We start from the raw sequence: 15,139 nt of genomic DNA, 5'->3' as shown, positions 1-15,139 counted from the left end.
ATCTTGCATTTCATAAGTACTGCGCTGTGTCATGCACAATACCAATAAAATTCATTAAGACTAGTGGCTGCAATGAGACACAGTTTGAAAACGTTCAAGCTGTACGAATACTTCTTACAGGAAAATGAATATGAGGAGATGGCCCAAACGAGATTGATGATAATAAAATTGTAGTCCAGTAACTTCCAGCTGTGGCACTTCAGAATAAGAGGCTAACAGTCTGACACTCTTTCCCCTGACAGCTTGTGGACTGAATATGTTTAGTAATGACATCATAGCATTTATATTTCATGTGAAGTGGGGTTAAATCTGCATAGATCTGCAATGGTGTAAAACTGTGGGAAGTTTGGGGGGAGAGGGGGGTGAAGGATGCCCAAGGTTACTAACAAACACAAGACAGGTCATGGAGAATGCACAGAGAAATCCGTCTCGTACAGAAAAATTCTCATACAAATGTGTGCCTCTCAGCAGGAAATATAGAAGTCAGTCAGTGTGCTGTTATCTGATGAATGGGTTATTCCTTTTGAAATGGAGAATTAAAACCGCCACAACCCTGTTTTTTTGTTGTTGTTTTTTTCAGTCATTGTTACAGTGTAATAACACAGGCTGTATGCCAAAACAACTTTCAATTTCTTTGCAAATTTCTGGCTCCTATTGTTCCTACTACAAGGTTACAGCACTGTCACTAAATGGGGATAAGCTTGTGATAGGATTTCTTCAGCCAATTGGGTTATTACGGGTATTTACAACCACATGTGGGCCCGCATATATGATTATTACGCCAGCAGCTCTTCTGCGTTTAAATTTGTTGAGTTAAATTCCAAAAGCCAGTGGCAGGATGAGCCAAATGGCCTCAGAGATGGTTTTCATTCAGTTGAGTTAGAAGCAACAACAATAGAATATTCTCTGTTGTGTGAGCTAAAACTGCGGGTTTGAATTGTGGCAGTAACTTCAGCACCTGGTGTTAGACACAATAGGTAAGAAGAAACCCTATTTCCCCCAGCCTTTTGATCATCCTTCAAAAAAAGAAAAAAAAGAAAGAAGAAAAGTTTGACCTTACTTAATTCGTCATAGAGTGTATTCAGGGCAAACAAGACAAAACCAATAATCTATAAGCAAAAATTTGTCAGAGTTTATGCAGAAATGACTGAACAAAACCTTGAAATATGGACCAGTGACTTCTTTTTTTTTCTTAAAGGTCCACTCCTGTAAACTCAGCTGTAAACCACAAAAATATACTTTTCTTGAAAACGGTGTACTCACCACCCTGGTAATATATATATATTAAAGTTGCTATTTACACAACAACAACAACAACGAAAAAAAAGACAAAACGCTTGGCTCATATTTTGACATTGTACAAATAGAACAGCAAACGCCCATGGCTTTTTGATTTCGGATTCAAGAATCAGCTTTTTGTGATTTTCACACCGCAACAAAGTACGATGAAAAATACAGAGTATGATGAGAAAAAAAAAACAAAAAAAAAAACAAGACAGGCAGTATTTGAGCAAACTGTAGAGAGATTACAGCAACTGTACAACACAAAAACCCAAGCTTTGGCTTATTTAACTAATGAACTGTTGCTCAAATGTGAACACATTGGCTTACTAACCAGCTCAACTGGACAGGTTTGCATTATCTTAACTGTATATCTATACACCTTCCTCTTTTAAATTATAAAATGAATTATCATTATTGCAATAAATTCTGATGTTATTTTACCTCCCATGTTGTTGTTTTAAAGTTGTTTTAGCTTATTAAAGAGTCTTGAAAGACCTCGCCATGATGTGCTCTGTGTCAAAAGATCATATGGATTTAAAAAATTTAGAGAGGCCCCCCCGTTTTAGACCAAACTTGTGTGATTGCACCGCTGTATTTGGACATACTTCTTGACGTGAACATCCTGTGTAATTAGAGAGTCCTTAGCCTGAAAGCAACACAATTTTCTGGGATTGTTTGCGAACTTGCGAGCACGACAGCAAAACAGCAACTACATGTAAGTGTCTGACTAGACCAGTGGCTACAATATTCTACCGCTTATCGCTTAACAATTTTCTCTCATCTGCAGACGCCTTCTGAACTGCACCAAGTACCTGATACCACCTGCCAGTGCCCAAAATGTATTTAGATTATTTAACCTTCCTGTATCAGTTTTAGAATTGACTTAAATATGCCCTGACATCTTCCAACGTTACATCCCAGAATTACAAATCGAAGTGGAGTTGAATAATAGAATAATGTTGACAGCTCTAAGGACCCTCGCTCCGTCTTTTATCCCCATGTCTAATCCCTCCCTTTCGCTCTCTCTCTGTCTGGCTGGTGACTGCAGACCGGATCAGAGCTCCTTATGTCACCCATGAGTCCATGCGCAAGCGCTTGACTGACGGGCTCTCCCTGTCCTCAGAGCCGGCAGGGGGTCTTCCGAGTCCAAGCGGGGAATGGAAGTCCGCCCGGTGGTCCTCGCGGTCGCTGCCGTCATATGAGCTGCAGGACGAGCTGAGGCTGTCGGCGGGCGAGCGTCCCAGGACTTCCTGCCGGCTGGAGCCTTGCTGGGGCTGCTGTGGGGGGAACCCGGATGGGGTGACCCGCTCGCGGGGCGGGGAAATGGGCTCAGACTTGATGTTTATGCTCTGGCTGGTGCTAATGGATAAGTTGGAACCCTGAGGTAGGTGACTTCCACCACTGCAGCAGAGACAAGAGGAACATCTCATGTTCAGTGTACAACAAAAGTGAAAAACAAAAAAATAAAAAAACAGTGCTAAAAGACAGGAATATGTAAGTGAATGATTCAGAATGATATCACAGAGGACCGTGGGTGTTGCTTTTATGCGAGGGTGTCTGTAGAGCGTGCCTTTGTTTGCAAGTGTGTTACTTACACCAAAGAATTAAGAGCTGCCTGGCCTAGTTGATGCTGTTGCCATGCAGACATGGAGCCCAGAGAGAGGCCGGGAGAGCTGAAGCCCTGCAGGGAGGAGATATCTGCACTGCTCAGCGAGTACTCTGTTAAAACAAAAGCAGTCACACACTCACAAACTGAGAACTAACTCACATTTCACCTTCACAACTGTGCACTAGCAAGAAAATAGCAGGAACAAGGAACGTGAACCACAAGCGGTCCCAGCTGAGGGGGCTGCTTTCGGTGTAGGGATGAGGGCAGAAGGTGCAGACTCACCAGCAGGATTGTAGGCGGTGGGCATGCCTGAGTAGACCAAGCCCTGTGGGGGCAAGCTGGGGGTGGTAACAGACACAACAGGAGTGGCAAGAGGCTGGGTGGACTGGGAACTGCTTATCCTCTGGGTGTTCTGTAGGACACAAAAGCAAGATGGAGGAAATAAATTCAGCAAATATACTAGTCCACTGTATACTCTCATCGCAGAAATTAAAAAGTACTTGAAAATATTCTTTTTTTTTTTTTTTCCCCTTAATTTTACACCGGACATTATCCACCACAAGGTGGCAGTGAAGCTGTGCAAGTTAGCAAAAATATATAACAGTATTTTAAATTGTACAGTTAAAAGTCATAATCACCAGATGTCCATCTCAGTAAATTATAACATAAAATTCAATTTAATCTAGTGATTAACTTTATAAAGTGAACAGTCTGAATTGTATAAATTCAACTCACACAAAAAGACATACAGTATTTTAAGTGTTTGTTTTTTTTTTTATTTTGATGATTAAAGGTCACAGTTAACAAATTCCAAAAATAAGATTCACAGAAAATTATGATATTACGTAAGAGGAGTAAAAACAGAAATTTCACCCTACTGCGCAGTATGTTTATGAAAGGTGAGGGACTGCATGTGGACACAGTATTTGGTTAGGGCTCCTTTTGCATAAATCACTGGATTAAAGCAGTGTGGTATGGAAGCAGCCTGTGTTCCATGTGACATGTTAAGGAAGCACAGGTAGTTTTAGCAATAGCTTCAGCTACTCTACAGTTTTGGTCTCTCATTGTCCTTTTGATTGTTATAAAAAGGATAATGAGACTTCGATTCAAGTCAGGTCATTTTGCTGGCTTTTCAAACACAACGACACAATGAAAACTCACCAAGTTATCAGAACTTCTGGCAGTATGTGGACAGATGCCAAGTCCTGCTGGAGAACCAAATCAGCATCTCCAGAAAGCTAATCAGCAGGTGGAAGCATGAAGTGCTCCAAAAGTTCCTGCATTCACTCTTGAATTTATAAAACACACCAGTAGATGACATGACTCCCAAAATCTTCACTGACTATGAAAATGTGGACTCTGTGCCACTCAAATGATATGCCAAACTCTGGGACCTTGATTTCAAAATGAAATGTTATATTTACTTTCACCCGAAAAGATGACTTGGTTTACCAACCAACAGCCAAGTCCTTTTATTTTTCTTTGGCTCAGGTAAAAAAAAAACAACAATTCTGATGTTGACTCTGATTCTGTGGTGGTTTAACACAAGTGAAGTGACTGTTGCAGTCAAAGCCCCAAATACTTCCGTATGCATTAACTTCTGAAATTATGCCTCCAGGTGCAGCACACACTCTGTAAATCTCCCCCAAACTACTAAAGAGGCTTTACATCAGAACATTTTCAGGGCTCCAGTTATCCCTATTGCATTTGCATGTTTTCTACCACATTTTTCCTTCCCCTAAACTTTCCATTAGTATTACTGGATACAGCACTCTGTTGGCTGTCAGCTTTACTAGAAATAATAGCCTCAGCTATATCAGTCAGTGTAATGAACCTATACAATGTTTTTACTTTTGAAATTGAATTACTGAAATAACTTACCTTGTATTATTCTTAAAATTGAAATGTTCCTGTAAAATCTAAAAGTTTAGATTGAAAAGCACATGTGCAAATGTATTCACTAAATAAATCACAATGACAAATCCCCCGTAAAATCTACCTTTCCTTATTATAGTCTTTTTTTTCCCTGTAATATGTCAAACGTGTAAATAGTGAATTGGGATAGAGAAAACTCTCAAGATTCACTCTAAGTCCAATCAAATAAGCATTCAGAGCACGAAAAGTCAGCGCAAGACAACAGATCGCTTTTACACTCACATAACACCCGAATGAGATGTTGCAAGAGGATAACGCAAATGACACATTTCAATTCCCAGAGTGACGCACAGAGGAGCTGCGGTGGTTTTTCAGTGTAGTGGCTGGCATGCATCCACACAAACACACCTACACAGCTCAGTGCGGTCATGCAGTGAGCTTTGCTGCGAGCTACAAAATGCACACACGGCCTAATAATCAAAAGCAGACACGCTGCAGCTTTTAAAACAATGCTATGACAAACCCTCCGTGTGTAATATAACAAACATATGCGCAGCTGCCAACGGTTGCGTTTGAACCCGGATTGCATCATAAAGTTGATGGCTTCCTTGAATTGTTCCAACACTATCCGGCCAGATGACTTCACCAAACCCCAAGTATCTCAGAGAGTGATTTCATTTCGGATGATGTAATTTTCTCTCCCTCGGAAAAAGAATATACGATTTATGTTTTTCTCATTGCTCTTCAATTGTTAAACATCAAACTGCGACTGTAATATAGCAGTGTGAAAAGGATTAGCATTAGTTCTCCTCTTTCTATCACACACTCCTGCACACTGAAACTCCTGGTGACTAATATTCACATGTTTGGAACAGAGGAGCCAATTTAACAGGCCAAGGCAGTCTTCTTCACAGGCCAAACTTAATGCATGCAGTGACAAAAGCTGTTGTCTTTTACATTTTTTTAAGGCAAAATGTCTCCTCTTTGAACACCGCCTTCAGTTCACCATGTGATTACTTTGAAGCGTGTTAACATTTCAGCCATTTGCCCAGGCATTTGTCAAACTCACCAAATCCATTTCCTCCTCTTCCGACTGCCCTCGACAGAAGGAAAAGAAGAGAGTTACGGAAAAGGAGCAGAGTGATCAGGAGGGGGGAGAGGTGATAGCTGTCAAGATTTTATAGTAAAAGTAAAAACTGCTGATGAGTTCTGCCACCGATGCAAAATCTTCCGTTTTTATGAGCATTTATGAACAGCTGTGCCTTAAAACCTTCAAGCAGAATAAGAAATAACTTATTCTGATATAGGATACAAACTAAAACTTTTCCCTAACATCAACTCACAATCATTATAAACTACAGATAGTTGTTTTTTTTTCCTGTTCACCCTGACTCCTCCCTGAGCCTGAAAGGAGAAACAAGAAACCCATCTTCCATCTTTCCTTAGCTGTGGGACACACTGTGAGCAGGCCAGGGCTCCTAATACTCATCCTCAATCAATAGCTGTGGGAAGACACGACAAGGGCGACAAGATATTATCTGGCTCACACCCTGGGCCCCTGATTAAGTCTTCATCTACACTCTGTCACACTGAGATGTGATTAATTTAATACCATTATGGCCTAATGACAGGCTGTCTGCAGACCTGCCACGGCAGCCACCTTCCACCGCCTCTACAGCTCAGGCAAGACTGAAGCAACCTCCAGACTGAACCTGTTTGAGATCTCAAACAGTTTGTCCTGTCTGCTCTTGATGCATCCGAGGTGCAAGAATGTTCCTTCGCAGGAACAGTTCTCCGTTACTGAAGCACTTGCAACATGTCAGCTTTTAGATAACACTTCACCCCTCTATTCTACTTAACAGTACCTTTGAAAACTACTCATACCATTCGTAGAACCAGCGTTCGTCGCAATTACAGTTGGAACTGTTACGAGGGCGAATGCGCTCTTATTTAGACCATTACATTATGGCTGTGACTGTAAGGCTAAGGTCTTTGTACTGCTGGAAGTTCTTTCTTCCAGAATTGCCCTTTTTTTTATTTTATTTTTTTTTTTATCCCCCACCGTCTTTTTATTAATTCTGATTAGCTTCATTGTCTTTTGTTAAGAAGAGAACAGAATTATGACACTACAAAGTTGTACTATCAGGATGATGTGCTTAAAGTGTTTAAATCTGCCACAAACAGTGTATTACAAAATTGATTGAGTGCTCAGAGGATATGTATTTATCTCAACAGATTCTCACACCAGAGCTGTGGATCTATGCAGCTCCTCCAGAATTTTTCTGAACAATGCTGCTATCTGTCACCTGGCTGGTCAATTTAGGAGGACGGCCATGTCTTACAAGGTTTGCAGTCATCTCAAATATGTTCAATTTTTTAATAATAAATTAGACAGTGCTGCTTGAAATGTGCACATATTAAAATATCCACTGATATTGTTTTAATAATTATTCTATGGTTTTAACTTCCCCACAACTTTATTGTTGACCTGGTTTGTTTCTTGGTCTTTATTGTGCATTTGGTTAATTAATGTTTATTAATAAATCTTTACAGAAAAGCTGGATTGATTCAGAGATTATATTATAAACAAGTGTGGCTTCTGAAGCCAATTGTGCCTTTATTTAAAGATGACAGACTCCGGGAAGCTGAATACAAATGCATGCCACCCATTTTGAAACTTTCACTGTAAATATTTTGAAAAGTATGAATCATTTTCCTTCCACTTCACAATTACGCAGCACTTAGTGTTTGCCCATGAATACCTTTGCAAAGCCCTGTATGAACCTAGAGTTCATTTCTAAGGGGTTATGACATGTTTACGACATAAGGCTGAAGGAATCTTAAAGGAAGGTGCAAAAAGTGCAAAAAGCTGATTTCATAAAGAACATTGTTGTAGCAAGTTTAATGCAGATAAGCAAAGTCCTAAATGAGGTGATAACCTCACTTGCAAACCATGATGTGCTGCGATGATAACATCAAAGACATGTGCAGGGAAATTCTGTACATGCTTCTGCTATGAAAGTTTTAATGCAGTCTCTCAGTTCCTCGGGCGGATGAAACTGGTGTGCGGCGGTGTGCTCTTTACTCACCAGTGGGGGCATCATCCCTTTGCTCGATGGAGGGATAACAACCCTCAGGTCTGGCTTGCGGCTCCCCATTCCCATGTTCCCTCCAGGAGGCGGTGGAGACTTGGTAGGCATGACTTTACCCAGGCCGTTGCCGCTGGGCGTGCTGAGGAGGCTCGGCGAGCCCCTGGGGTTAACGAAGCCGTTCCCTGCAGAGACACACGGCAACAGAAACGCATCATCAAACCAGAGGCCTGTGACTGACAACACTCCCGGCCATATGAGAAACCTCTCACGCCGTCTTGTTCCGCAGCTCGCGTGCAGCATGCGGCGTTAAGTGTTTCCAACCCTCTGGGAAGTTTTAATCGACTCGGATAATTATCCTGCGCGTTTACAAAAATAAAATGTCCATTTCAAAATTGATGAGCCTTTCATTTTTTATTGTGAATGATTACATCAAAGGCAAGTCTTTGCATCTTGGGGATGAAGCGCAGTTCACTGGCAAATGTACTGTGACCACTAAAGAGACACAACTGGGTCTCTAACAGTTGAACAAATATTCTGCTGTGTGGTTTTGTCGTGCAAACAACAGAAAAAGTGCAAGACTTTTGTCTTAATATTCACACCTTGGTGATCGTAGTCATTAGTCACTTCCCTTATTATATTTTAAATGCAAAACAAAATATTCACACCATTTTCTGTTGCACAAATACTAAGCTCCTAAAATTGAAGAATCTCATCATTGGGTAGAAACAAATACTAGTTGAGAATTTTTTCTTTTTTTTCGAGTTTCAGTTCTAAAGAATTCTGTTTCACCTCATACTGTGCATCTTTACAGACCACAACACATTTAACAAAACTGTCTGAAACAAGAAAGTGACTTTGAGTTTCCCTGTTACAAGGACTCACTGTCCAAATGTGTCAAATTGTAGCAATGCTGTGAAACGTCTGCATCTGCTTAGTTTAAACTGTTGACATGTTTTAGCACGTCTTATGAAAAAAAAAATAATAATAATCTTGTTCCTGTTTTGCAAACCTACAATTTAATTTTGTTATTCAAGTGCAGAATACTAAATGACTCCTCTGAACAAAGTCTGCAGTTCTCTAATAAAAACCGGGCACCCAGCTGCTGCTGGGAAAACTGAAACAAAGCAGAAGTCATATTTCAAGTGCACTTGGATTTTAAAGGCATTGTGCTTTTAATGCATGTCTGAGTGAAATGTGTCTTCGCAACCAAAGAAATGTGGTTTTATTTCTGAAAATGATGAGAACAAAAAAGCAGAAATCACATTATCTTGCAAAACGTCGACAGATCATTAACACTTCAACAAGTTGCAGACTTGTCCATTGTCTTCAGCGGACAGAAACACAAAGTGTGTACACGACAAAGAGGCTCGGGCGTAAAATACATAATGGAACAATGGCCCCCGCTGACTGCAGATAAGGAGAGCAACAATTCATGGCCAAATAAACAGTTATGAAGCCTACAATAGTATCTCACAGCTGAATCAACAGTGTGTACAAGCAGCTATCGCCATCAGCTCTGGCTTTGATCACACACAAGACTTGGCTGCCGCTGCAAGAAAACAGTGTTTACAGAATTAGCAGGGTAAATGTCCAAGGCTCCAAAAATAGCAAGCCTGATTAAAAACAGCCAGGATGTCATTTTGTGGGAATGAGAAGTTAGTGCAAATAGGATTTCATGTAAAGGAATGGGAGGCAATGTGGCAATTTGGCACGTAAAGACCAATCTGATAACAACTAGGGAGCTGGTGTTCGACTCCGGCAGAAGGCTGCACTGCACACAAAACATGAAGTTATTTTTTGAGAGAAAACAGGACAACAGGGATGACAAATAGGCTGTTTTCACAACAGACATTTCGACTTACAGGAGGAGGGAGCCACCATCCCCGTCATTACTGGGTTATTTGTTTTAGCTCTGGAAACCACGTTGTTGTTGTGATTTGTAACATTACCCCCCATATTATAAATGATTCATGCTCAGTAGGCCAGGTTACTCAAGGCTCTTTTTACAGTGCATTGCAAAATTATTCAAACCATTCAAATTGCTCCACATAGTTGGGGAATACAACTCTACAACCACTTCTGGGTGTTTTACTGTGATTTTAAATGACAGACTTACACTAAGTAGTGCATAGCTGCAAAATGTTCTTAATATAAAAATCTGAAAACTGGTGTAAATTTATACTCAGCCTCTTAATTCTGGTCCAATTAAAATCCACTGCAATAAACTCTGTCAGAAAACCCCTGATGAAAAAAACAAAAACAAACAAACAAAAAATAAAACAGAAGAAGTCTTGTCAGTCAAAAGCAAAACGCCATGCATGGAAGAAAATTGCACATTAACCTGAACACACCATTCAAGCACTACATGGTGGTAGCATCATGCTGTGGGGATGTTGTTTTTCAACAAGGAAAGGACTGCAAGTCAAAGTTTGTTTGCAAATAAGAAATGTCAGTCACTACATGGACAAAGTGATACCCTAAAACACTGGCAGTTGTTCTGAGATTTGAGTCAAGAGGCTACATGCAAATACACTCTATACTTTTTGCAGTTTTATTTGGAAAACATTTTAAAAACTGCATGTCCTGTGGAAGGGAATGCCCTTCCACAGTTACATGATAATATTTGGTAGTGAACCATGCAAGTATTTATGATGTATAAATACTTTTGCAAGGCCATGTAACTTTAAATATATAACAATATATAAATCATAAAAGATTTACAAGGTACGTCACAAAAAGACAAACAAGCATGTCAACCAAGTTGTATAGCTGCTGTGTTTTTTCTTCCAGTTTCAAAGATTTTACTTTGCTACAAAATTACATGAGAAAACATGGGTCAAGGTCAAGCAGGTTACGTCCGACCGGAACATCTTTATTGTGCAGATAAGCAGAGGAAACAACTATCCAGGTAAAGCAACTATCATTAACTTTTAATAATCTGAAGAAAAACCTCATGTCAATTTATTGTTTTGACTTGTAATAACCACCAACATAATTATAGTACTGCTATTCAACGTTTTATACAACAAAACTGCACATGAACAGTAAAAAGTCAACCAACAAATCCCCACATGCAAGCTTTGATGAGACTCCAGCCTATAAACCAATAGACACAAAGGATCTGATGTACAAAATACCCACAAGAAGTTCTCTGTCTGCTTGATATGTCTGAGGTGTTTCGGTTGTTTTCATTTTGTGCTTGAATGATGTGAGTTGTTCATCTCCAAAACCAAAATGACAGGATGAATACAATGGCTGTTGTTTTTGTTATTGTATTATTACTAGGACATATTGCCAGGATCAATTATTATCTTAGTCATTTTAGATGTTTGTCTGCACTGACATCACAACCCGAGGACAGTTTATCACACGGTCGTCTTCCAATTTATTAAAAAACAAACACAAACATTCTGCTGTGTTTTTACAGACTGATTTAGGCTTGAAGTTTCCAACTAGACCATGTTATCTGTGGAATGTGCCCTGAGATGCCTGATAAGGAGTAAGACGATTATATTCAAGCAAACGCAAGACAGGTAACACGCCTTAAACAGCTAAACTACAAAGTTATTTCAGAGCCAAGAGCCATCGGAACCAACCACAAGTTAAGACGCAGCTTGCTTCCAGCGTCTGCCCTCAATCTTAATTATTCAGATTTCACCGGCCTTAAGTCCTCTGCCACTGAAACCTGTCAACACTGAAAGCAGTTTGGTTTCTGATCATTGTTCTGAATTATTAACATGGTATGGAAAAAAAGAGAAGGTGGTGGTGGGGGAGGGAGGGTATTACATAAGGCCCTGTGTTTACAAATGAAGCCTTCGGTTTTTATTTTCAAGATCAAGGAAAGAAAACACAGTGAGTTATTGTGCCCAGCAACCCACGTGTGTTTCTGTCAATGAGAAGAAATAATGGAAGCCAATAAAGGACAACAAAAAACAGCTTTCAACTAACATAAGCCATGCACAGATCTTTCATTGTATCTCAGAGGAATAATTCTGGGGGAAAAAAAAAAGAAAAGAAAAAAAAAATGTTGCATCACTCATCAGGTTGAATACATGCTACTTATCCAACTAATCATAAGTGGATAAATCAAAACCCACTACAGAAGAAAATTACTTTCCTAAAATAAAGGCAACATCACACAGACCCCACCCTGCTCTTGCACTACTCCATTCGCCAGTGTTGAATCATATATGGTGAAGTATTTTAATGTAGAAACAAAAGTTCAAAAGCTGCCTTAAAAGTATAAGTGCAGTTAAATCAATATTAATTTGACTTTCAGAACAATTTAAAATTATAAGTGAAGCACTTCACATTAACTCATATGTGTAAAACACTCAGAATAAGTGGGATTAATTAAATGCATTAAACCTACTCTGCAGATACACGTATTTTGTACGTATATTTCAAAAGCTTGTACTTCTTCCAGATCAGATAATATGTTCAGCTTAAAGGTGCATTGCAGGCTCTGTTAAATCTTCAGTCTCCACCTAAACATTCAGACCAGATGGGGACCTGCACTTGAGGTTAACTGTGTGTGTACAAGTTGCAGGCAGAAAGCACATAGTGAGGAACAGAAACTGGCGTGCATGCCGCTGTATAGAGTATAGCTTGAAATCAACTTCAAAGAAAAGTTGTTGTGTTTTTAAAGGTGCTGATGAGCCATTATCTCTGCCACAGACAAGAACAACAGATGGCTTATTTCAGAAAATTCAGTAGCAGAAAATTGTTTGCCAGTGAATGTGGCCAATAATGCTCACAGTACACAGTACATGTGAGAAAGAACACTTGAACACCTAGCAAACAATCCAGCAATTAAAGCAGTAATTACTGAACAAGAAGTGCTTGGAAATAAAAAAAAAATCTTCCTGAGCATTGTCTTCTGACAGTTGTGACACCGTCTGAGTAGAAAAGAAATATCACACAATTTGTCTTCCATCTGTCCCTTTTGAAACGCTGTGCTCATGACTGTGACTCGTAAAAAATCAGAAGTATGTCAGGAACGGTCATCTGACATGGGGGCCGGTGCGGTTTGTTCTGCTTGTGGCCTCGGCTCCTCTGCAAACATGGTACAAACAACAGCTGCAACATGTTTGCACTTTGCCAAATGCTGACGACAACACCCCTCCTCCCCCCCCACCCCTCCTGAGGGACAAGGTCTTGGTCCCGATACGGAATCAAAACCTAAAACGATCACACCGTCTTTTGATCAAATTTACTCTTTGAAGCCATTGGCCCAATGTAATAGCTCCAAACGGATGACGTCTGTGTCAAACTATTCTTACCGAATGTCATGCTGTTCTATGAGGATATGTTGTGTTTCACCAGCAATTCTGCTGAGTCATAAGGAAAGAGTTAAACTGCACCTGCCTCAACAACTCACAGAACACATTTCAGCCATGACAGGCTGTCCGGTCATTGTGTACTAAGGACTTAGTGGGATGACATGGCCTGAATAGCTGCAGGGTTATGCTGCTCTAGGCATCTTAGCCACCTTCTACAGCCTTATAGGGGCCTCCGGGGGAAGCAGATGCACCTGTTAACAGAGGTCTCCATGCAATGTCAGAAGACAACTAATTGCCGTACCTTTTTAGCAAAACTTTTTAGCAAAGGAACAAAAATAAAGTGAATTTTATTCATTCTTTTAACATTTTTTGTTTTGTTTTGCATGCTATGAAAATTTTATTTGGCTAATGGATGATCCATCAGAAATGGTGACAAGGGTTTTGAAGCAATCTCAAATAAAATGCATCTACCCAGCCAGTGTGCTAAGCAGGAGGCCTATTGGGCAGAGCAACAGAGAGCTAATGAATCTCTCCAGGAGGACTTACCCGCTGGGCTGGAGCCCGCACCACTTGGCACTGAAAGGTCTGTGGTATCCAGCATGCCACCTAATGAGATGCACAGAGTGGATATGATTAACCATCTGCATCCTTTCTGCGAGCGAGCAGAGCATGTGATGGAGATGCCAGACCAGACGTAAGAATGTCAAGCAGAGCTCATCTTCACAGCACATGAAAGTGTGGAGTCTGTGTCTTCTTGGCAGGGGGGGATTTTAAAATATATGGTTAAGGAGAGCTACATCAGCGTGTTGTTTGAGTTTACATGCCTATAGGAGCTGAATTGATGAGCGTAGCATTTTAGTTTTGACAAGACCTTTGTCAAGCATTTAAGTGCACTCTTGGAAAGCAGATTTTATATCAGTTTTAAAAGGAATAGATTATGTTAAATGACTCCAGGTAATTGATATCTTAGATGTAGTACATAACATTGTACGCATTGTAAGTGTCTTCACTTACAATGCGTACATGATTACGCATTGTAAGTGAAGACACATACAGATTAGTTATTCCTGAGGACTAAATCTAATGGGCCATCAAGGAGGGGCAGAGACTAATGTGGATTGCTATTACGTTATAAGAACCCAAATCTCTAATATGTCATAGCGGTCTAGTCAAACACTGTTTTACAAACATTTAAACTGTTGTCATGCTTGAATTAGGTAGTTATTTATACTGCCAATTGTTCATAGAGGAACTGAAGAACTGAAGAATCTTATCTTCTTGTGTAGAATAGATAGAGCATTTTCTGTCAGACTAACTCTGTAATAAAAGTAAAGCTTTTTCAAAAAGCCAACATATTACAGAGCTCTAACTGAATGCTGTTCAAACACTAGTTCTTATCCTGCTTTATGTTTTATATTTCGGTTTTTATCTTCATTGGAAATTCTTCAACATTCAGCTTGTGTTTCAACTAGGAACAACATTGGTGGTGCATGTCCTCCCAATTCACTTGCTTGTATAAATAACGATAGAGTTCAATGAAAATAACAGTCCAATACAAATGTGATGTTTTTTAGTCGAATTGCTTTAAGCCAATAAAAACCAGCTTTGCTTTTTCCCTCACTCAGACTAGCCAATAGCTTAGACCTCCAGGAGCAACTAATATGGATTTATACCAAATATACCAAAAATACATCTCATTAGATGTATTTTTAAAGCATCTGAAACGTCAGTGTGACGCAAAAAGAGAAGAGAACAGCAAAATGGTGAAAGAAGCAAAAGACAAACAGGAAATGTTCTGAAGAACGGCCATTTAGTACATGGGGGTTGCTAGCCAATTCTAATATGTGGTTAAAGCTCATTGAGATGTTTCACACCTTGTTGAGTGCACTTACTCTGTGCGCAGTGCAGAAAAACCTCATGAGAGCCATTTTGATTGACTGAGTCAGACAAGTTATACAAGTAGTAGTTCATCTGACATCATTTTTCCACCAAGCTGA

At 39.9% G+C, this 15,139-nt stretch overlaps 1 protein-coding gene across 15 annotated transcripts in view; it reads right to left on the bottom strand.

The window, feature by feature from the left end:
- Window positions 1-508: 508 nt before the first annotated feature.
- The window catches only part of mef2aa (myocyte enhancer factor 2aa), a 72,607-nt gene continuing 57,976 nt past the window's right edge, over window positions 509-15,139 (bottom strand). For 6 of the 15 annotated variants that reach the window (XM_016668210.1, XM_016668211.1, XM_016668209.1 and 3 more), the window contains 6 exons: window positions 13,689-13,748; window positions 7,858-8,042; window positions 5,838-5,861; window positions 3,176-3,305; window positions 2,880-3,003; window positions 509-2,685 (listed from right to left, as the gene is read on the bottom strand). In XM_016668210.1, coding sequence (XP_016523696.1) covers window positions 2,349-2,685; window positions 2,880-3,003; window positions 3,176-3,305; window positions 5,838-5,861; window positions 7,858-8,042; window positions 13,689-13,748 — 860 coding nt within the window. In that variant the 3' untranslated portion in view covers window positions 509-2,348. The remainder of the gene's footprint in view (window positions 2,686-2,879; window positions 3,004-3,175; window positions 3,306-5,837; window positions 5,862-7,857; window positions 8,043-13,688; window positions 13,749-15,139) is intronic. The other 9 variants (XM_016668213.1, XM_016668218.1, XM_016668217.1 and 6 more) reach the window with 4 other exon arrangements.

Source organism: Poecilia formosa, unplaced genomic scaffold, assembly GCF_000485575.1.
Source record: "Poecilia formosa unplaced genomic scaffold, Poecilia_formosa-5.1.2 Scaffold13, whole genome shotgun sequence".
NCBI lineage: Eukaryota > Metazoa > Chordata > Actinopteri > Cyprinodontiformes > Poeciliidae > Poecilia > Poecilia formosa.
This window is presented reverse-complemented; position numbering and strand designations above follow the sequence as displayed.